This window comes from Heterocephalus glaber, unplaced genomic scaffold (genome assembly GCF_053883595.1).
Source record: "Heterocephalus glaber isolate CG9 unplaced genomic scaffold, H.glaber_assembly_v1.0 deba00001600, whole genome shotgun sequence".
Taxonomy (NCBI): domain Eukaryota; kingdom Metazoa; phylum Chordata; class Mammalia; order Rodentia; family Bathyergidae; genus Heterocephalus; species Heterocephalus glaber.
In genome coordinates this window covers 24,345,237-24,369,911 of record NW_028258372.1, presented here as the reverse complement: position 1 = coordinate 24,369,911, position 24,675 = coordinate 24,345,237, and the positions used below count along the sequence as shown (strand labels likewise).

At 34.3% G+C, this 24,675-nt stretch overlaps 1 protein-coding gene across 3 annotated transcripts in view; it reads right to left on the bottom strand.

Moving 5' to 3' along the window:
- Positions 1-24,675, bottom strand: part of Pla2g4a (phospholipase A2 group IVA) — a 147,342-nt gene that overhangs the window by 104,711 nt on the left and 17,956 nt on the right. The window contains exon 2 of one of the 3 annotated variants that reach the window (XM_004862779.3): positions 13,119-13,218. The exons of the other annotated variants lie outside the window; for them this stretch is intronic. Within the exon in view, the coding sequence (XP_004862836.1) occupies positions 13,119-13,151 (33 nt within the window). The 5' untranslated portion in view covers positions 13,152-13,218. The remainder of the gene's footprint in view (positions 1-13,118; positions 13,219-24,675) is intronic. 3 annotated transcript variants of the gene reach the window in all.

Here is a 24,675-nt window from a genome sequence, read left to right as displayed (position 1 = left end):
TTTATCTACAGTTTCAACATAAATTCTTTGAAAATTCCCTCTGCCTTTTTTCCAGAAATTTATAATTATTAGTGTTATTATTCAATATTAGTGTTATTATTCAATATTATTCAATATTAGTGTTCTTATTTGTAAAATCACACATTCACAAAGCATAAAAAACTACATTTCCAACACTAAAAATTCATTGTTTCTGCCCATAATGCACTATGTGTATTGTGTATGATGTGTGTATGTTTGTATGTGTGTGTCTGTGTGTGTGTATGTATAAAAGAAGGGATAGGTTTGTATTTTTAAAATATATATTCAAATTGTTATTATACAGCACACACTGTGCTCAGATATCTTTTAAATAACTTATTTTAAAAGATATAACTTATAAAATTAAAATGTTTTCCTTTAATCTATTTTTTATTTATTTGAAATTTTTGTTGGCAATAAAAGTCTTTACTTAAGATACAAATAAACCAGAGGAATAACTTCAACATCTAAAAATTCTAAATAGCCAAGAATTATTTTACATTAATGAAATAATTAAACATGGATATAGCATGAATGCTTAAAAATGTGTATTACAAATAAAAACTTTGGTACTCCTTCCCTCAAGAAAAGACCATTTTCATAAATGATGATAATTTTGAATTTTTGCTATGTAAAACCAAAATCTACAAAAATACATTTAGATACATATTTTCTATGCAAACCTCATAAAGGAAAACCTTAAACCTTATGTTAAATATGTCTGGTTATGTCAAATGTAAATAATGAGCCAGGCTACAAAGGGTACAAAATTGCTTTGAATATATTACCATCAATTCTTGAGCCTTTAAGGTAATACATAACAGAATAAAGCTCCAGATTATAACTAGCACGGTCAAGCGAAAATAAAAATTACATCCAGTTTCTCCTCCAAAATCATGCAAGCAAGAAGAAAGCAGAGTGAAATATATAAAAGCTGAGTGAGAAAAATTATAGAATTGTGTATTCTATAAAGTTAACTTTAAAAGTAAGGAGAAGTGAACTTTCTCAAAAAAATAAATAAAAAGGGTAAATTTGCTATCATTAGATCTCCCTTGCAAAAATGTTAAGAGAACTTTTAAAAATTATTATTATTATTATTATTATTATTATTATTATTATTATTATTATTATTTTGATACAAGGGATTGAACTCAGGACCTAGCATTTGCAAGGCAGGTGGTGGCACCACTGAGCTACATCCCTGGCCCTAAGAGAACTTCTTAAGAAAAGGTTACAGACAGAAACTCAGATCTACATAAGGAAAAAAAGCTTTGGACAAGGAATATGTGAAGATAAAATTAAAAGTGGTTTTTTCCACCATTTTAAAATTTCAAGTTAGAAAAAACAATTATTATTGATAAGCTAAGAAAGGAAAGAAAATAGAATATTTTCACTAAATGCTCAGTAATAATGAAAGAAACAGAAAGAATGAAGACACTCTTAGAAGTGTTTCTGTCATAGAAGACAGAGATTATCAAAGTGGACCAAAAAACAAGACCCAACTTTATACTGTCTACAAGAAACCCGCTTTAAATTTAAAGTCACAAAAATTAAAAGTAAATGAGAAAAGTATACCATACTAACATTAATCAAAGAAAGCTAGAGTTGCTATATTATTTTCAGACAGAGTAGACAAAGAGAAATTAGAGCAAAGAGAATTATCAGGAATAAAAATAGTATACTTATGATAAAAGGATAAATACTTCAAGAAGCCATAATAAACCAGGCAGGTTGGAGCATGCTTGTAATCCCAGTAATCAGAAGGCTCAGGCAAGATTGCCATGAGTTTGAGGCCAGTGTGGACTGCACAATGAGTTCAAGCCCAATCTCAACTACACAGTGAGACCCTGTCTCAAAAAACCAAAAAACAAAAAACCATAATAATACTTAATACTTAATATGTATGTGCCAAACAATGTAGTAACAATGCAAAAGGCAAAAACTAAGAGAATTTCAAGGAAAAATAGAAGGATTTATTATTAGAAGATGTCAACACCCTTCTATCAGAAATGGACGCATACAGCATACATAAAAACAATTCAATTCAATAGCACCACCAGTCAACTGGATACAATAGACTTCTGTAGAATCTTTCACCCAGAAACAGCAAAATACACATTCTTTTCAAATTCACATGGAATATTCACCAAGATAGTGTGTGGTGTGGGCCATATCACATAACTTAACAAATTTTTTTCTTTTTTTTTGGTACTGGGGATCGAACTCAGGTCCTTGTGCAAACTTAACAAATTTTTAACAAACAAACCTCACACAATGTTTATTCTCAGACTACAATGAAATTAAGCAAAATAGAAATCAATAATAGAAAGAGAACCAGAAAATCCCCCAAAAGTAAAGATTAAACCATAAACTTTTAAAACCATATACTTTTAAATAGCACACAAGTTAAAGAAGTCCAAGAAAAATTTAAAAATATTTGAAATATTTTGAAAATAATATAATTTAGCAAAATTTGTATAGTAAAAGTAGTGCTTAATGATAAATTTATAGTTTTCAATTCTTATATTTAAAAAAAGTTTCAAAACTAATAAACTAAGCTTCCACCCCAGGGAACAAGAAAAAGAAGATGTTAAATCTAAAATAAGCCGAAAAAAATAATAAAACCTAACAAAAATTAATAAATTGAAAATCAGAAATGAATACAAAAAAAAAATTAATGAGGCCAAAAGTCCATCCTTTGAAAAGATCAATAAAATCAATAAGCCTTTATCCAGGCTACTTTGAGAAAAAGAGAGAGGAGATTCAATCTACCAATCTCAGAAATAAAAAAGGAATAACAATAAGATCCCATGCACATTAAAAGGATAACAAAAAGGAATATTATAAACAATTTTATGCCAGCAAATTCTAAATAAAACAATCTACCAAAACTCATAAAAAAGAAATAAACAATTGAATAGACTCACATTTAATGAATATATTAAACCAATAATTAATAATCTTTTCTGTGGGCTTATGTCTAGATGTCCCCCCAATCCCTCACTTATTAACTCATAGCTGGGAATTTTGGGAGGTAGCTGAGCCTAGGCTGTGTGATGCTGGGGTCAAATTGTATGATGCTGGGATTAAGTGTGCGTAATTACTAAATTACTCCACTGATTGATTTGGCATAGTTCTGGCTGTGGATAATGGGAAGGCCCTCCCTGGATGTGGGTGGCAGGTGGGTAATCCTAGAAAGGATAAAAGGGAGAGGTAAGCTGTTACTGCTGCTGCTGCTTCTTTGTTACTTCATTGATTTACTGCCTTCTGCCTGCCACACTATGAACTGTTTCTTCTCTACAATGCTCCTTTGCTATGCCACCCTGCCTTGGAACCTGCCAACTATGGACTGAAACCTCTATAAACTTCAACTGAAATAAACCTTTCCTCCTTTAATTTTGGGTATCACATATTTTGTCTCAGCAACAAGAAAAGCAACTAAGGCGTTCTCAATTTAAAAGCACGATAGTTTATATGGGCTAACTGGTAAATTATAATAAACATTTAAAAAGAAATTATATCAATTTTTCACATGCTCTTCTAGAAATAGAAGCAAAAGGAATGCTTCTTAATTCATTATAGGTCAGCATTACCTTAATTCCAAAACCAAGGGCATTACAAAAAAAAAAAAATCACAGGCTAATACTGCTTGTGAGCATAGATCCAAAACTAATCAACACAATATTATAAATTGAGTCCAGAAATGTAAAAAGGAATCATACACCATGCCAACTTGCTATTTTCTCTAGTAAATCAAGGTTTTCTCAATGTTTGAATATTAATTAACATAATCTATCATATCAAAAAACTAAAAAAGAAAAATCAAATGATCCTATCCAAAGATACATAAAAGCATTTGATAAAATTCAATATTCATTCATGATAAAAGAACTTTCCTCAAACTACGAGTGGAAGGAAAATTTCTCCACTTGACAAAGAATATCTTCAAGGAGCCCACAGTTAAAACCACACATAATGGTGAAAAACCAGACAGAAGGGTAAAAAAGGGAAGAGAAGGGAAGGGAATGGAGAGAGAAATGGAGAAAGGTATAGAGATTGGGAGGAAAGAAAAAAATCATTTCACAGATGACATGAATATCTAGATAGAAAACTAAACAGAATCCATTTAAAAAGCTCTGTGATGAGTAATTGTGATAAAGTTGTAGTATAAGGTTAATATTCTAAAGTCAATCACTTCCCTGTATTCTTGTAATGAATAAGTAAAATTTAAAAGTAAAAACATAATACCATTCATACTAGCACCGCCTAAATTGGAATACTTAATTATGAATCTAACAGTGTATAAGATCTACATGAGAAAACCTACAGAACATGAATGAAAGAAATCAAAGAACTAATAAATGGAGAAATATTTCATGTTCATTGATAATAAGATGCAAAATTCTCAAAATGTCATATTGTTAAAATACAACTTGATCTACAGATTCAATACAGTCTCAATCAAAATCATAGAAAGTTATTTTGTGGCAATGACAAATTGATTCTAAAATTTATAGAGAAAGGCAAAAGACCAAAAAACCAAATACAATATTGGAGAAAACCTAAATTTTAAGACTGACACTACCTGACTATACTACTATACTACTATACTACTATAGTAAGACCTACTATAAAACTATAGTAATAATGACAATGCAGTATTTTGAAAGAATATACAAATGTTCCAATGGGAGAGAATATAGCAGCTAGAAACAGAACACACAAATATAGTTAATTAATCTTTGGCAAAGAAGCAAACACAGTACAATGGAGAAAAGATAGTCTTTTTAACAAATTATGCTGCAACAATTAAGTATTTACATTCAAAAAATAAGCAAGAGCCTAGGAAAATGATAACTGGACTTGAAATAAAATGGAAACTACCTTTAGAAACAGTTTAGGGGATTAGTTTTCTCCACTTTCTTAATCATAATCACACACACACACGAGAGAGAGAGACTCCTCTCTCCCAAACATCTATGCTTTTTCTGTATCTTAAAACTTCTAATACTACAAAGTTTTGAAATGCCTAAAATTTTCTTCTGACAGAAAAAGAAATTATAATAATTTTATCCATTATTTAACTTTATTTTATTTGGTACCAGGGATTGAACTCGGGACCTTGTGCTTGCGAGGCAGGTGGCAGAACCACTGAGCTAAATCCCCGGCCCTAACTATTTATTTTAAATTGTTACAAGTTGCTACAAGTGTATTGGTATGCCAAGTGTTTATTAATAATTATGTGTACAGAAATTTGATGTTGTTAGTATCACAAGGGCTTGTTGAGCTGGACATGTTGCAGGCTGTAGTCCTGGCACTCTGAGAGACTGAGGTAGGGGAATCTCAAGTTTGAGCCCAGCCTGAGCAATTTAGTGACTTAGTGAGACCCTAGTTTAAACAATAAAAATAAAAAGGGCTAGAGCCAGGCATGGTGGTGCATGCCTGTAATCCCAGCAGTCGGGAGGCTGAGGCAGGAGGATTGCCATGAATTCGAGGCCAGCCTGGGCTACATAGAAAGTTCAGGGCCAGCCTGAACTACAAAGGGAGACCCTGCCTCAAAAAACCAAAAAATAAAATAAAATGGGCTGGGGCTAAAGCTCAGTGTGAAGGCCCTAGGTTCATTCAATCCCCAGCATTACCAAAGAAACGACTTACTGTGTATGAACCATACGCTCTGCATCCTAACACATGCCCAACAGCTTTGTTATTTATAAATAATTAGTGTTATCATAAATAGGTACTACTAGCATATAAAATACCAGGTATTATTATTTATTTTATAGATCAGTAAAGAGAGATTTTAACAGGCTAAGAGATTGCCCAGTAACTCATAGATCAAAAATGATAAATTTTTATTAGATTCCAGTCTTGCTGTGACCTGTCTTTATTCTAATTCTTTATTATTGCTACTTCCATTTACTTACATAGATAATTAAAAACCAACACCAATAACTTTGACAGAGTAAGCAGGAGTAGCAGTAATAAGAACTGCTTGCATTTATTAAATTAATGTAGATAGTTGACCATACAATCTATCTATTGTAGCTGTACTTGATCTATCTAAAGACCCAGTATTAGTTCTCAATCTTACATTTTCAGCTCTCCTTTTCAATCTGTGTTTATTCTCATCAGCCTCAATTTCTCTTCCTTAACTATAAGGAATAAAATATTCTTGTACTATTCACAGGGAGTAAGGACAAACTGATCGCATCCTTACGTTTATAAATTAATTTGAGAAATGTGAAAGTCTTCAGGTCACCTGTAAATTATTTTCAGAACAGAAGTGTCAAATTTGACCATCCTTTTCTAAGAATTGTAAAGATTTGTAAGAGAGTATCTATAAGTGAGTGTAGGGCATTCTTGGAGAAAGGTGTTCTGTTTCAATAAATGATTTTCCACATAGTCTTTTAAGAATAACTCACCACTTTTCCTGGGGCCAATATCATATATAACTTCAAACTAGCCCAGAGTGGTCTAGGTTCCGACTTGGTTTGGAGAATTTTAGTTATGGTATAGGGATGGTGCCAGAGGAAATGATATTATTAAATCCACAGCCAGTGTTCTCCAGGAGAAACCAATGACTCAGAAGAGTACTAGGTGATAGTTCCCAGAGAAAGATGTCATGTTTCTATTGAAATGTCAAATCTAAACTCAATACACTGACTTAGTCACCAAAGTAAGCTTTGCCTACTGATCTTGAACTACCTTACTTTGAGTAACTGCCTTCATCTACAATCTTCTCCATAGTGAAAACCAAGACACTTCCTTTTCACAATTACCATTTTCCAAACATTAGGAAAATAGCCACTGTATTAAATTTATTCTAGAGAATTATGTTGGTATCCATAACTAAGACAATTGGGCCCTGTGAAAGATAACCAATTTATGATCAATAGTAATCAATGTGATGTTTAAACTTCTGTTAGAAGAACCAAAAAAGTAATCATAATGGTTGTGCATGCCTGTATTCCCAGCACTCTGGGAAGCTGAGGCAGGAGGTTGAAAGTTACATCCCTGTCTCAAAATTAGAAAAAGACCCTGGGTTCAATCCTAAGTACCAAAACAAACAAACAAACAAAAACAAAAGAAAAGAGAAAGAAAAACATAAAATAAATCTAATGGAAGAGAAGGTAGATTTTTGCATACAAACTTTATTTTTCTCTGCTCAACTTCTATTGCCTAACTTCACCCAAACTAAGACCAAAGATTGTTAGTGTGATAGGGACTACAGAATCTTATTACTGCACCCAGAGATAGCGATCACTATAATCAGCAACAGGCAACTTCAAACAGATTTCAGAAGTATTTTTAAAATGCTATATTAGGGGCGGGGGAATTAGCTCAGTGGTTTAGTAGCCTGCTTTGCAGGCGCAAGGACCTGAGTTCAATCTCCGGTACCAAAAAAAAAAATGCTATGTTAATATTTTCTTAAGTCATGACATGTTTTCATTTACTTATTTTCAGTTTCAATTCCTTGTGTGCAGTTTCATTCCAACACAAAAAAGAAGCATAGGCGTTGTTCTGTTATTCTTTCCACTTAAAGATGACCACCATTACTCTACTTACTGTCTATGATGTGACCTAGTGATTGTCAAGCTTGACTTAAATGAGATCCGCACAAGCTAACAGGCCACGCAAAAAGGCCACCTTCAGCAAACAGTGGCCTATTTCTTAGTAAAGAGAAGACAATCTCCCCAGTGCTGAGAAGTCCAGTGATTGTCTACACACCTGTGCTGATTGTCCTTGACTCGTTCTTAAACTCTTCACCCCAGATTCCTTAACCCCTTCAATACCTATATAAGCCTAATTCCTTTCCTAGGTAGCTGCTCATGTCTCTCTCCATGTTAGTCCATCTACTCATGGATGAAATCCCTTCCAGCTAGCTGGTGCTATTTCTCTCTCCCATTGTCAGCCCATCGACACATGGATGTAATTAGCTCAGCTTTTCCCAGCTAACTGCTAGAATCTATTCCTGATTTTAGTCCCTGATTTTAGTATCTGTTCACTGGAATAAAACTGTCTTTCTAAAATCCTGTTTAAATGAGTGGTTTCATGTGCACCGTTTATAACAGAGATGCTTTACTCAGTCATGGGTTGGCTATGTACACACATTATCCTGATATCCAAAACACCTATGTTAGCCATAGACTGTTAACTCTAATAGAATCATTAAAAGAAAATCATAATCAGAAATATGGTAAGTTCTTCTTCCCCATGAGCAACAAACTTGTCACTTTTTCCATAATTACAGACAACAAATTTCATAAAATATATATATATATACATATATCTTTAAAAATTGAGTAAGTAAAAGTTTACCTTGGCTGCAATAAGATTTTAAGTCTACCTGAATCAAGATTATGGAAATTGACTCTGGCAGTAAAAACTAGTACAAGAAAATATTTGACAGTGTCAGCTTGGGTCTAAAATATTTCATGAAAAATCCATCATGAGTTTATAGTAAGTACAATTATCTCAGGATTCCTAAAATGAAACAATTACCCAAAATTTTAGTACCTTAATTGAATTACAATGTAGATTCTTCCCTTATGCTATTGAAATAACCATTCCATCCCCTCCACATGTTTGATCACCCTCTTGCTACTTCGGTACTCCTGAAGAAACCTACACTGTTGAAGGAAGAACTGTCCTTGACTGAAGATGTGGAGGCTGGATTCAACTCATCTTTTGGAGAGTTCATTACAGTGGAAAAGGCAGCACAGCATTTGGAGTTTTCCCCACATATTCTTAAAGACACTTGGGGGAACATATTTATGTGGTCTAGAATTCCTGGCCTAGATGATACGTCATGTTCATTCAGAGTGGAGTTACTGTGGTGATGATTTCAGGTGTGAACCAGAAAACGAGTAGATCCAACAGACTGGAAAAGATGGTTATAGATATGTACAAGCCATTTTGGATACTGAGACACTATTTTGAAGGACTTCTTAAAAATTATTCTCCTTGCTTTACTTGTTCTTTTTACTAAGCAATAAGTAAAAGGTCCATAGCTAAAAGACACAGGCATAAAATAGCATTTATAAGAAAATACATTATATTTTCTGTTTCAGTTTTCTGACTAGTTTTCTCATCTATAAGATGTAATCATAATATTACCAACTTCATAAGATTTTTCTGAGAAATAAATGACTATATAAAGAAAGAAGTAAGAATAGAAAAGAAAGGGATCAGTTTTTTGATTATTAAATATTGATATTCTTTCTATTAAAATGATTAATACACAAGACTAAAGCTATTTGCCATAAAACTCATAAAACTTATACATTTGCATACAGTGCTGTGCTTTTGTTAAAACTCATTTTTATAAATGTGATTTTCCAGGAGCTGCATCTTTCTTTCTGACTTCCCCGGAAAAGTTTTACTTTTTTTTTAAGTTTCAAAAATATAATTGTGTGGACATAATAACTTATGATTTATAAAAGCCCAGTGAAGCTGACACAGTAGGCAGTATTCAGAGTCTGCTTTCTAGATGAGCCCAAGTGCTCATACGCACACAACTGGTAAGACTTGAACTGTCAGGAAAACAGTACTTCTTTGATTGCTTAGCCAGTGGTGGTGGTTTTTTCCTGTATTACGGTAATAATCTGGAATAATACATTTCTACCCTTTTGGTAAACCTTGCAGTCATCCCACAAAGATATTTTTAAAGGTCCTTGTATTATAGCAGGTAATCAGGATAGCAGATCCACGTGGCTGACTGTAACACGAAGATGGATATGACCAGAGGCCAACCCTGCTACTAAGAGGTGGAGAATTTTTTCACTCCAAAGATATGACTCACATTTTCAGAGTAAAAAGATGGAAATTTTCTTTAATGTTTTATACTTGATCTTTCCTTATAAAGTTAATGCTTCCCTAATCAAAAAGGTTTGACAAATGCTGAAGGCACAAATGTCTGCTGAGGTTATAAAGCACTTAATAATGATACTAGACAATGGGTACTAAACTCTATCACTTATGTGTTACTCTAGGTTCTGTCACCGTCTTAAAAGCCAGCAAAACTAGAAGCAAGATAGCTTGCTGGCTGCAAACTGCTACATCAGCCCACAGGATCCTGTATCATGTCTTTTTACTAATAGTGTTTTGTGTTGAGTGTGTTCACCTATATATTTAGAAAGCTATCTTTCTGTGAAAACCGGAACACATTTTTTTTATTAAAACAATTTTTACTTACCCATGTGCACACAAACTTTTCTTCTACAATGAAGAAAGATCATAGGATTCTCTCCTTTTAAGAGGGTATAAATTAGAATACTGACTAACTCTGATGTAGAAGATAAAGAAAAACTTGGAACAAATATGTGGCTTTGGAACATATTATTACATTCAGATGCCAGAAAGGTAATGACTGTGGCCTAAAAATTTTGCTGCAGTTAATAAAACTTTTAAGAAAATGTGCTAGTATCAGAGCAGTCTAATTTTTAAGTATTTTCTGACTTTTAAATATATTTTAAGAATAGAATCCAAATTAAAATAAAAACAAAAGTTATATATTAAACATATTTCTGCATGTAAAATACTTACCAAAATAGGAAATGCATAAACAAGTATAAGTGTTTTATAAAAATATACAATATAGTTTCTGAACTAGATATCAATGACAAAAATACTGTAAGTTAGAACACTATCAAGTGTTTGACAATTAAGAACCACATATTTGTGTAACTCATGTCAAAGAATAAATAACAGCAAAAGAAAATATTTGAGCTGAGTACTTATTAAAATAAGACATTTGAAACTTCTGAGATACACTTTAAGTAGATGGTCTGCAATTAGTAGGCAGAAAGAAAATCATTTGAAGGTTTAAAAAGCAGTAAAACTGGCATTACTCACAAATAACAGAAATCATTAAGTTGGAAAACCCAAAAGAATGTACAAAGAAACTGATACAATCAGTAACATCACTGTTTTTCTTTTTGTGGGGGAGTGGAGTATCAGGGATTGAACTCAGGACTTCATGCTTGCCAGGCAGGAGCTGTAACACTGAGCTAAATCCCCAGCTGTAACATCACTAGATTTACAAAACTCAATGGTATTTCCCTAAAAGACAACTAATTGGGAAATAAAATTTGCAAATACCCTCACAATTATATTTTACTATATCAAGAAATACATATATATATAATTTCTTCCTGAAAATTACAATATATTACTGAGTGAACAAAAGATAAAAGATTTAATAACATTTTCTTTTCAAATAGGTTGTAAATGGATTGGAAAAATTTAATATGATCACATCACATCTCCCTTAACTAATCTATAAAATCATTATAGCCTCAATCAAAATCCAGGCAGGTTTATGTGTGAGGCAGGATTTTTTAGGGAGTGTATATGTGTAAATGGACAAACTGCTTCCAAAATTTACATGAATATTGAAAGGAACCAGGCATAATGGCACATGCTGGTAATTTCAGCCCTCAAGTGGCTGAAGCAGGAGGACTGCCAAGAGTCCAAGACCAGCCTGGGCTACATACTGAGTTCACGGCCAAAAACAGAAAAAACAAAAAACAGAAAGAAAGAGAGAGAGAGAGAGAGAGAGAGAAATGCAAAAGAGTAAAAATAACCAAGATAGTGTTAAAGAAAACCATCTTTCACACACAAACACAAAAGCAGCCATCTTCCCTGGAATTGTAAAACAAATTAAGTGCATAAATTGAGATACCACTGCATCTTATATAGACACATTTTATAGCTACAGAAATCAGGATAACTTGGTATCACTGTGAACACAGACTAACAGACCAATCAAAACAGAAAAGATACATATATTTCCCTGATTTACAGCAAACCAGTGCTGCCATTCATTCAGTGAGGATATGAAAACTATTAGTAGATTAGCTAGTGAATTACAGTTTCAAACACAAACATTTATAGGAAGGTCAAAAACAAGAAAAACTAACCTGTGATAATAAATTTGAAACATTGTTTTTCTTTGGGGAACTTTTGTTGACTAGGAGAGACATGGGCCAGTGTTCTGGAGTACTTATAATGTACATTTTTATCTGCTTGATGGTTTCATGGTTGAAACACATATGTACAAATCAATCAGGCCTAACAATTAAGATTTATAAGGTTTACATTTGTTACACTTCAATTTTTAAAAAATAAACTTGCAAAAGAAAACTGAGACATATCTAATAATAAGAAAACAGAAAAGAAACAACCAAAGAATTACCAAAAGAGTTTCAGAAAGAGAGGAATAACCAGCAGGGAAGGGCAGCGGACACTGAAGATTACATAAGATTTAGCATCGAGGAATACATTCATGAAGACTGTCATGGATAAGGAAGGACTGAGTGTAATTTTCAAGGATTCACGTTAAAAATTGTAACGTATTAATCTTACCATCCATCCAGTGCAAGAAAGAGGATTGTAGTTAGAAAAGGATTTAGAGGAAGGCAAGTGTTTCGATTTAAGTAACAATGGGGCAGTAGATTGATTATTCTTTAATATCCATAAAGCCCATTTCAAGTTCATATAAACTTGAGTCTCTTGTGTTCAATTCAACAAGAAAGCCTCTCCTTTATTTTTTTAACCAGAAAAGAGAATGTATATTTCCTATGTAGTTAGGAAAATTACATTCAATTACTAAAATTTGTATTACTCAACTATTCACTAAAACCTAGCCAACCATAGAAGAGTTTGTTTAAACATTTCTAAGGGAAACTTTACAGAATTAGTTATTCTGGAAATACATACCGAAATATACCCTGAACTCAGAAATGCACTTATCTTTTCTCCACTAAGTTATATGAAGGGTGTAATTATACAGTGTGATAGTTGCAAAGTACTAACCACATTTTATATTGTTTCTGGAAGTTCAGTATTGTTACAGATGTTTTGGTATTTTTCCCAAGTTCTTCTTCTCTGGAAACTTACAGTGATAAAAAGAAGATTAGGAGTTAGTTTTATTATGTACCATAGCCTATTTATACCACATTAAGTTCATGAGTTTAATAACAAATTCAAGGAGTTGTCATAGAGTTTTGCTTTACTAGCAACACCAGCAATACACATACCCAGAAACATATCAGCCCACCCTCCCAGAAAGAATACATAACCAGTAAATGACTTACTATAATGTGCTGATAAGGATCTATAAATGACATTTTTGTTTCAACTACAGGAATTTTCACACTTCAAAGGTCTTCTCTGGCACTCTAGCTTCTTTGAAGCCTACAAAATAAACAATCACCAGTGTTAAGCTTCCTCTTGGATGAAGTTCCAAGATGTAAAGGATGATGAGTATTCACCTTAGGAAGTCAAAGTAAACCCAAGGGGTTCAGATGGATTGAGTTCTCAGACTGTAAGAGCAACTATAAACACATAATTTAGGGTAAGGGGAAGCATATTTTAATAGTACTGTTTAATTTTTATATTTATTTATTCAAAGTTATCATGTAATTATTAGGAAACTACAGGGTTTTTAAATTTCATTTGCCAAGTATTTTATGAGAAATGCATTGAAATTACAGAAAATTAAAATTATTTTCTTAGAGTTTATAATTAAATAGCCTCATACTATTTTCTCAGCTGTTCAACATTACACAAATTCACAATAAGAAAGGAAGATTTTTTTCACCTTAGCTATTTGTTAGAAATTTTAAAAATACATTCATGTTGAATCTGAAAGTTAGTAGCATACTTTAAAAAGAAATGTTTTCATTGAAAGCAGCTAAGAGAAAATTTGAGACTTTTTGAAAACATGGGATCTCCTCATGTGCCCTTACTGGTTTAAACTCATTTCCTTCATTACTTTTAACATAAAAAACCATGAAGAAATAAGAAAGGTGAAAATCACCCACAGGGATGTCTGGCCGGGGATTTAGCTCAGTGGTTCTGCCACCTGCCTTGAAAGTGAAAGGTCCTGAGTTCAATCCCCAGTATCAAAAAAAAAAAAAATTAAATAATGTTCAGAGGGCTGGAAATGTAGCTCAGTGGCACTGCACCTGCCTGGCAAGTGCAAGGTCCTGAGTTCCATCCCTAGTACCACAAAAAAAATAATGATCAGAATGAGAATCCCCTGTCTTCCTCATTCTGACTTACCTCTCATCATTATTTTTATCAGAAAAAATGTTTATAAGTAAAACATTTATTTACACCAATCTCTTACTTCTTAAGCTCCCAAACCACGATTATTTTTATCTTTTCATCATGCATTTTCATCAGGCTGAAAATAGACACAGCATTTTAGGCTAATTTTTAAAAATCAAAATGAGGCCAAACCAGAATTCTATCTTAATGAGTCACTATAATCTTTGTTTTGTATCTGCTTATTTTAAACCTAATAGAAAATTTTGATGATAATATTAGCCAGTCAGCAGTTACCTCTGTGCTACAGTTTGAATGTTCAGCCCCTCCAAAACCCATGATAAAATTTAAATGCCAATGTACTAGTTTTGGGAGATGACATCTTTAAGAAGTGACTAGGCTATGAGAGTCAATGTCTTTACACAAGGCCTTGTGGAAGGAGACTCTTTCTTGGCCCTTCTGCCATGTGAGGATCCACCCTTCCTCTCCTCTAGAGGATACCACACTCAAGGTGCCATCTTGGAAGAAGAGAATGGTCTCTCCAACCCGCAAGCCTACTGGCACCCTGACCTTAGACTTCCCAGCCTCTAGAACTCTGAGCAATACATTTCTGCTCTGATTACCAATCCAAAGTATTCTGCTATCACAGCACCAAACTAAGATACTTAGTCATCAGACTTTTATTCTTCTGTTCCATTTGGCTATGACTGTCACTAACTCTGAGTTTTCTTTACAGTATTAATTGAAGCAGCGTAATTTGTTGAAAACAGTAGTAAATATGAGATTGGAAAGGACTTAAATCAACTTGTACTTCATGTGATAAGAACTTTGCTTTCTTGCTTTATCACCATCTACTATCTACTATGTACTTTTGTGGCATTTTTTTATCTGCTTTCCTGTCAACTTCATTAGAATATAAGCTCCACCAAGACATATTTTTTCTTTGCATTATTCAATATGAAATTCCTAACTTCTATGTAGGCACAGATGGGTCCTTAATACATATATATTTGTTACATGAATGAAAGGATGAATGAAGGAATGAATGGGAGAATATATTTACATTAGAGGAACAATTTTTTAAGCTCAGTTATACTTTTTATATTTTATTTTTAATTATAATTATTAACCACTGTTAATCATACAACTCGATGGACTCCTCTGTACCATTACCTTGTACACATACGTGGTGCTTCGGTCATACCCACCCTCCCTACTACCATGCCTTGCTATCTGTTCCCTCACTAAATCATTTCAGTCCAGCTGAGGAGAGTTAATTTTCTGCTCAACAATAAATTGTACCATAAAAAGTAAAAAAATGAAAAAAAAAATGGGGCCAGGGATGTAGCTCAAAGGCACTGCACTTGCCTGGCAAGCACAAGGTTCTGAGTTCAATTCCCAGTACTAAAAGTAAATAAATAAATAAATAAATAAATAAAGCCATCTCCAGAAATCTTCTTCTTTACATCATCTGTATCAGTCCATTTCATTACCGTAATAAAATACTTGAGGCTAGGTAACTTATAAAGAACAGATTTATTTTGGCTCAGGACCGGTCCAAAGTCCAAGACCCACATCTACTGATGGCCTTCTTCCTGTCAGAGTCCTGAGGCAGTACAGGCCATCCTATGACAAAAGACAGGGACTGTGTGTGTGTGTGTGTGTGTGTGTGTGTGTGTCGTCAGGTCTCTCTATCTCTTCAACCAAAACCACCAGGATTCAGTCAGGGGTGCTGGTACAGGCCTGTAATCCCAGCCTGCTGGGAGGCCTAGGAAAGAGGATGGAAAGTTTGGGCCCAGGCCGGGCAATTTAGTACTTAGTGAGACCTTGTCTCAAAATTAAAAAGGGCTCATGAGGTAGGTTGTGCAGAGATTCTGGGTTTAATTCCCAGTACTGAAAGAGAGAGAGAGAGAGACAGAGAGAAGAAGGAAGGGAAAGGAAAGAAAGAAAGAAAGAAAGAAAGAAAGAAAGAAAGAAAGAAAGAAAGAAAGAAAGAAAGAAAGAAAGAAAGGAGGGAGGGAGGGAGGAAGAGAGAGAGAGAGAGAGAGAGAAAGAAAGAAAGAAAGAAAGAAAGAAAGAAAGAAAGAAAGAAAGAAAGAAAGAAAGAAAGAAAGACAGACAAAAAAAGAGAGAGAGAAAGAAGAAAGGTAGGCAGACTGGGATTCAATAAAGAGAGCTCCAGTCTAATGACCTTATCTAATCCTAATCCCCTCCAAAGGTGCCACTGAACACCACAGCCAGATTGAGTTTCCATTCTCTTAATACCCACAGTGGGGATTAAATTCCCACATGAGTTTCGGAGGGAACAAACCATATTCAAACAATCGCACCATCTCATGCTGCACAACCAATACTTGTGTACATTTATTTTTCCACTGACTGTTTTTCCCTAAGTAGGGACATATCACAAACACATAAATATGATTCTTCACTTACTACTATATTATATTGTGTCTTTGACTAAACTCTAAGCATTCTTTTTTTTTGGGACCAGGGATCAAACTCGGGAGACTTGCACTTGCAAAGCAGGCGGTGGAACCAATGAGCTAAATCCCCTGCCCCCACTCTAAGCATTTTTGAAGCTACCTTTTATGTTAAGAAGTTGCAGCATAAAAAGATACAGGCAAAACTACAATAGGGTAATCTGTGGCTCTAGATTTTTCTACTCAACTTTGTAACATGAGAAACATATATATCAGACACCTAAGCTTAAATGTCACGTGGTTTCTCTTATTTGAGAAACTCAAAATGTAAATAAAGAGCAAAATAAAAGATAAGTAACAGAAAATAGGGAGATAGAGCTGCAAAAGGGAAAGGGACCAAGAGAGGAAGCGAGGGGAGAGAGAAGAAAGAGCAAGGTGGTGAATAAAGAACTAAGATCTGTTATGTACATGTACCAACCACAAAGAATGTAATCATTATGTACTACAAACATGTACTACTAAAAAATAAAAACATGTACTAATAAAAATAAAAAATAGCAAATGATCCTACTTAGCACTTCCCATTATCAAAACTTTTTATTCCATTTTATTTATAATGGCCAATGAAGACCTGAGTTATCACTAATTCCTGATGCTTCCATGCTGATTAATTCAAGCTATTCCTACATGAGTTCCCAAGTCAGAACACAATTAATACCCTGGAGTAGCTACAGGAATATTCTTATATGTAACACAGTATGAAAATCATCTGCCTTATTCTCATGCTAACCATCCATGTGTCCTTTGTATTATTTCCCCTCAGAAATGAAGTAATTTTTAAAATATGAATCCTTCTTCCAGGCATATGTTAGGCCACATGAAACTTTTGATCCCAAGAGCATGAGCCTTGAAACTGCTGCAGTAGTAATTCCAAAGAGATATTTTCTCCCTTTCCAGAGCTCAGACATCTGTGTAGGGCAATGCTATCAAGGGTTCAATGTCTGAAGGAAAATCACATTACTTCATGTATTGAAGCAGCATAGTTTGTTGAAACACCACTGACTATGGGATCAGAACGGCCTTGAATCACCCTGTAGTTTCACATGCTAAGACTCAGATGACTGTCCCATAAATATGAATAGCACCATACCTTCAGTATTATAGTAAGCATTAAATAGGCTAATTATGGTGAAACTATCTAACGGGTGCTCAAAGTACGTAAATTTTTATTTTCAGATAAAGATGACAAAGACTGATCAATAATAACATTATATATTTGCAGATACATAAAAAGTGGCATGGCAGAAGAGCATCTGCTGGCTTCAACCTTCATTTTAACAAACAATAGCTTTATATAAGAGATCTTTCATTCATTCAACAAATGTATCTTTGCTAACTATTCTATGTTAGGCACTGGGAATGCAGGAGTGAGTAAGGAAGAGCTCCTGCCTTCCAAAACCTTAATGAGTTGCCGGGAACAGTGGCGCATGTCTATAATCCCAGCACTCTGGAAGGCTAAGGTAGGGTAATGGCAAGTTCTAACTCAACAACTTACCAAGACCTGGTCTCAAAGTAAAAAAACAATTTTAAAGTCTAGGGATGTAGCTCAGTGTGAAGGTCTTGGGTTCAGTCCCTAATACCGTAAAAGAAAAAGAAAACAGAAACATTAGTACTCTAGTGATGGCAATAAATGAAGCCTAGTTTTATGCTTAATTTTCATAGGTTGCTAAAAGCAATAACATTTTCTATAATTAATGTCTTCAGTGAGAAAGAAATCTTGTAACACTATGAAAACATTTTCCATGAGTACCTGTCCCTACAATGGAAAATGACAAGTCCCTAACATGATCTGCAACATGGCTTTCACACCTATTTACTGCAAACCAAAGCAGGTAAAGCTTTCTCTATCACAATATACAAACACACACACATGCACACGTGCACACACACACACACACAAATATGCATAAATTAAATATGGAAGCAAGTTTAATACAAGATTTACTGAAAACAATGTCCCGTGATTTTTATTCTAGTTCATTTGTTTAAATTCTAGCAGCAATCCATTAAATTCAAGACTCACTAAAAACACTTTTAGAAAGTTCTCTAAAAGACCAATATTGAATTTTTATCTACTTCCTTATCCTCATCCTGCTACTCTACTCTTTCTTTCTATGGTACAGCCAGAATGGATTTCTTTCCTTTCCTCCAGTGTGTCATGTTATCTCCCATCCAGGGTTGTAACCTAACTCTTCTATCCACCCACTTATTTAACAAAGATTTAAGACATAACTAATATATATTAAACATTGTCCTAAGAACTACAGAGGAAAAAGTGATATTAGATACATTCCTTTTCCTCTTGGGCCTTACATTTCTCAAAGGCAATCAGAAAACAAGTAAATCTAACAAGTAAATGCAACAATTGGAATAGATATTTATAAAATGATAGGAACAAGCAAAAAGCAGAAATAAAGAATCCCCTGAGGTAGGCTGTAGAAAGGAGTGGGCCATAGAGAGCAAAAAAAAAAAAAGAAGTTTAGAATATAATGTTCCAGCCATGCAGTTGGAGGAAGTGGCTGATGAGTTGGTGACCAAAAGCGAAGTGGCTTATGATGAGGTTAGAAATACAGGCAGAGGTGATCGTGTAGGGTCCTGTAGACAATCTCTGGGCACCTTGCTGAATCTGACCCAGTTTGACTTTGCTTCAATGTCACTTTCACAGAGGAGCTTTCTGTAACCTTGGAGTCTGTTTGGTCTGTCTCGCATGGGGGCCATTTGTGCTCGGGACTTCAACACTTTCACTTCACTTACACAATTTTCTGCCTTTCCTGAGATAACTGAAGATGCATAAAGTCAGTGACTACATTCATCTTGTTCACAGAGATTTCCTTAGTGCCTGCACAGTGCTTAAAAATAGTAGGTTCAAGGTACAGATTTGTTAGATGGACTGTTACACTATGAATGATATTACTCAAAGTAATCCCGGGTTTATGCCTGAAGAAAATTCACAGAATAGTTTTGACATTCTTCTTTGATGTTCCTCTTGTTCACCCTGAAATATTATTAACACCAAAAGCTAATAAAGATCAATCTCTACTCATAAAAATAAAAAGCAGAACAATAAAATTCCGAAAGGGGTGAGATCAGTGCTCAAAATATTTAAGGGACATCTGTTGTTGGGACACAAAGTCTGTATCAGCAACTTTATTTCCTCTTTTTATTTCTAGTAATGTAATTCATAGCTGCCCTGTTTAGCACCTATCAACCACAACTGTAACCTGCAGCCAGACCTGGACAGAGAATCCCTTGATATTAAAGCCAAAAGCAAGAAATACACTTAAGATAGCTAACTGTCCAGGTATAACTATTTTAATATTCTCTTTCTTTCTTCAGAACTACTATATTAGGAACTATAAAACAACGAGACATTAAAAAACCATGATTATGGAATTTAATTTTTTGGTCTTACAGTAACTCTATTTTGTTCTTTAAATCTATCTAGGGTTAAAACTTCTCCTGCTTTAATGAAACCTTGGTCAACCCTAGAACTTTTCTATTAACTTTTGGATATAAACAAAAACTGAGCTCATATACTGAAATGCCAAGCCCATTTACAGCAGAAGCCAGAGGTGTGAAAAAAAAGGGAAGATGAGGTTATTGACTTCTCCCCTGACTCAGGCCTAACTTCCAAACTCAGAAATGCTGGCGTTCAGCCCTTCATGGTTAGAGAAGGATAAAGAAGAGGAGATAGGCCCGGGGATTTAGCTCAGTGGTTCTGCTGCCTGCCTCGCAAGCACAAGGACCTGAGTACCAAAAAAAAAAAAAAGAAGAAGAAGAGGAGATAACAGGAACCAGAAAGTAATTACTTCATTAGTTTTGCTGTGAAATGGCTTTGTGACCTCGGTATGGATTAAAACTATTTCCTTTTCTCATGGATGCTTTTTTGTGGATTCTTCTGAGAACTCTAGTAATGAAGAATTTCCCTCGTGTCCTCTGAATTGTGCAAATGTATCTCTGTTCTAGTTGGGAACTTGTGCTTCCTTCAACAGTCCCAGTGCAGCCTATGGTCCACATCCAATTTTATTTTTCTGAGATTTTTTCACTCCAGTAGGTAAACCAATTTCTTGGAAGATCTTTCCTCAGGGTTCTCTTTAATCCATGGAGAACACTCATTAAGTGTTTCCTTTCTTTCACTAGAATACTCTGAGAATACAATTACTTGCAATAAAAATAAGAATAAAAAAAAAAAAACCACCAAAGAAGACACATCAGAAGCTGAACCCTAATAGAGGAGTCCTGAGAACAAGTCAAGGAAAGTCAACAAACAAACAGCAAATAATAACTTCCCAAGAGGAAAGATCAGAATCCAAATACATTACAATACATAATCTATAACTTAATATATAGTGTAAAATTTCCAGTTTTCATAGCTGGATATGGTGGAGAACTCTGTAATCTCAGCACTCTGGGAGGCTGAGACAGGTGGATTGCAAGTTCAAGTCCCACCTGGGCAACTTAGCCATTACCAAGACTCTATTTCAAAATAAAAAGTAAAAAAAGGCAAGAGTTGAGGATATGGCTGCATTCAATTTCTAGTATCTCACTAAATAAATAAATAAATAAATAAATAAATAAATAAATAAATATTTCAGTTTTCAAAATAAAAAAAAACAAGTAACAATGTGAACCATACACAAAAAAGTTACAGAGAGAGAAAAGAAAAAACAAGGGTGACAAATAGTGACTGAAAATTTTGCAAATTTGATTTTATAAATCAAAAACCTCAGTTATTCTGAGTGGGATAACTACAAAGAGATCTGCACCTAGACGCACTGTAGCCAATCTGTTTATAGAGACAAAAAGACAATCTGGAGTCAAAAAAGAGAAAAAAAGGCTCCTCACACACAAGATAGCCAAAATAAGATTAACAATCTCTCATCAGAGCCAGCAGAGGTCTGAAGCCTGTGGGGTGATATATTGATCAATGAAGGAGAAATAAAAGCATCACCACATCAATAGAGACTGAGAGAATTCATTGCTACAAGATGAACAGTACTGAAAATAGCAGAGGCCAGGGACTGGATCTCAGGGACAGAGCACTTGCTTAGCATGCACAAAGCCCTGGGTTTGAGGCCCGGCACCAGAAAAAAGAAAAAGTAAAGACAGCAGATAGTAAATAAAATCCACAAAAAGAAGGAGATCACCAGTGAAATTAAAAATATGGATAATTTTAAGATTGGCAAATCTTTTTTTTCTATCTTCTTCTCTTAGCTGATGGATAAGTCAAATTTATAAAATAATAACTATACAAATTGTATTGTTGTGCTCATGTATGTATATATATTCATGTGTGCATATAGGTACATGTTCTATGTGACGTATATATAGATATATGCATGTGTGTATTTTTACATGCACGTGCATGTATTTGAATATTTATATATACAGATATATGTATATAGTTAATGATCACACACACACACACACACACACACACACATGAAAGTTAGGCACAAAGAGGGGAGAAAGTGGTACTACAATGGAGTGAATGAATGACCACAGAGGGTAGCTCAATCCATAGGAAGAAATAAAAAGTGCCAGAAGCAGTAAATATAAAGAATACAGGTTAATATAAGATAGTCTATAAATATAATTTTCTCTTTTCATCTCTAAACTCCTTTAAAAGACATAGAACTTAAAAAGCACCTGATTCCAAAGCTATGTTATTTGGCTTATAAACTAATGGACATAATGTACATGACCACAATTACACAAAGGAGTGGGCAAGGATTGTGACTACATGCAAAATTTCTATGTTTTACCGTTATTAAGTTACTGTTTATGTGAAGCAGATTCTAATAAACTAAGGTACATAGTTTCTAAAGCAACTACTGAAAAATCACTCAAAATATACAATTAAAATATCAACAAAGGAATTAAAATGGACCATCAGAAAATATCTACTTCATACAAAGAGGATAATAAAAATAAACAAATATAAAAATGAAATGAGATATATAGAAAACAGAAAGCACACCAGAATCATGGAATTCAATCATATCTCTAATAATATTAAATGTGAGTTGACTTAAAGCACCAATCAAAAATGAATATTGGCAGTGCTCGCTTCAGCAGTACATATACTAAAAAATATAGTTGGCAGATTGAATAAAATAGAATACATACATACAAAGGACTGGTAAAATTTATATAAAGTCTATTGTTTAGTTATAAAATTGTAACAATTTCAGTTTCCTAGTTTTAATAATATGCTATGGTTATGTTAGATATTATATTAGAAAATTAAGTAAAGATTATATGGAAATTCCGCGATACTTTTGCAATTCTTAATTTATTTCAAAAATTTTAAATTTTATTTTCAAAAATCCTTAACATGTGGATAAATCTTACTTATATGTATACTTTTCTTCCCAATGTTATGTTCAAAGGAAATAATAAAGCAGTCCTATGGGAAAATTATTGGTGTATGGTCACTTTTTTCAGGACAAAATTACTGGTCATTATTGTCAGACAGTGACTACATTTCCAATTCCAGTTAGGATAGACATTCACTCACCCTTTTTTCTCCTCCTATAACTTAATAGCAGGAGCAAATATTTTAGGTTTCTGTGGCATTAAATCATTTCTATCCAACAATCCACATTAAACCCTGGGAAATGGTTTTTATCCCCCACAATTAGTTCAGTCCTAGAAACTTTACTGCAACTAGGTTTCATAATCACTATAATGAATTGTGGTGAAACAATGGGGTTTTCTGTTTGTTTGTTTGTTTCTTAGGATTAAGCTAAATAATCAGTCTTGATGAGTGTACACAGTCTTTCAAGTCTGAGGTAAGAGATATGAAGCTTGTGTGTGTGTGTGTGTGTGTGTGTGTGTGTGTTGTGTATCTGTGTGTGTCCATAATTAGAAACTTCCTGACCACTATGAAGGGAGAATTTGCATACACCTTCCAGCACACACTTGCCCATGCAGTGCAATTGCTGGCTTTCACTGAGTGCTCAACACCGTGTGGTCTGACCACTACCCTTTTAGTCATGCTGTCAGAGCAACATGGACTTCTCAGAAAAAGTGAATAATAGCCCCAAACCCAGATCTGAGTGTTTTGTCACCTCTCTCCTCGTAGGCCGATGTGACAAGGGTAAAAGAAGGATTTTACTAGTTGTTAGAGCATCTGGAGGGAAGAAGAAAGGGAATACAAAAGATCCTTTTCTCTTTCCCTCTATGCCAAGTGTAAAGCACAGCAGTTAACAAGAGGCTCTGCATGGAAATAGTGACACATTCTCAACTGGAGCCCAACTGAGGCTCAGGTTGGCTCCTTTCTCTATCTGTGGGAAGCTGAGTTTCAGTTTCCTCACCTATAAAATGGAAAAATGACCCCTCCATCTCACAGAGGCATCAGGAGGGTGAAATGAGGAGAGGAGTGTAAATTCCAACCACAGTATGTAGGAGATCATAAATAAATAAAATGATCATTTATTATTACAATTGCTGTTTATGAAATTGATGCTTTTCCCCAAACTGCCTCAACTTTGTGAGACTTGTTTTGCTCCATGGAGATTTCTAAGAAGTTTCCAGTAACTTCTTATAAAGACTACATACTTTTAAAAAAAGTTTTTCATGAAAACTTTAAAATATTGCTCTTTCTAGCCACTAAAAATTTAAAAATTAAAAGCATTAGGCCTCTGATCTCTCTGGGGCCAAATTCCAAGCTTTCTCCATTATGTATACCATAGAAAGATGTTCTAAAAGGAATAGATGGCTTTGCTAATGCTTTAGAAACCTCTGCTAAGCAAAGAGTTTGATAGCACCAACAAGCACTCAGAAATGGAGTGGACACACAGGAATTAAGATTTTAAATGAGCTGCTTTGTATTAGAAGCGTCTCTCAAGCCATAGCTCAGTTTAGTATAGAAAACTTGGGGAGAACTTCCTTGCTCCCAAGAGAATGTACAAGCCCTGTCCCCAGAGGCAAAGGCCCAAGTTAAATAACAGGATCTGCTTCTCAAGCCAGGAACCAAAATGAACACAATCTCATACCCCATCCTCAGTGAGGTGCCTGGTGCACTAGTGCTGCCATCCACATGATTTCTCCTGAACTGATTTTTTCTCTTCCCAGGTGTATTCTTAGATATCTGATACTACTTTTTTATCTCTCA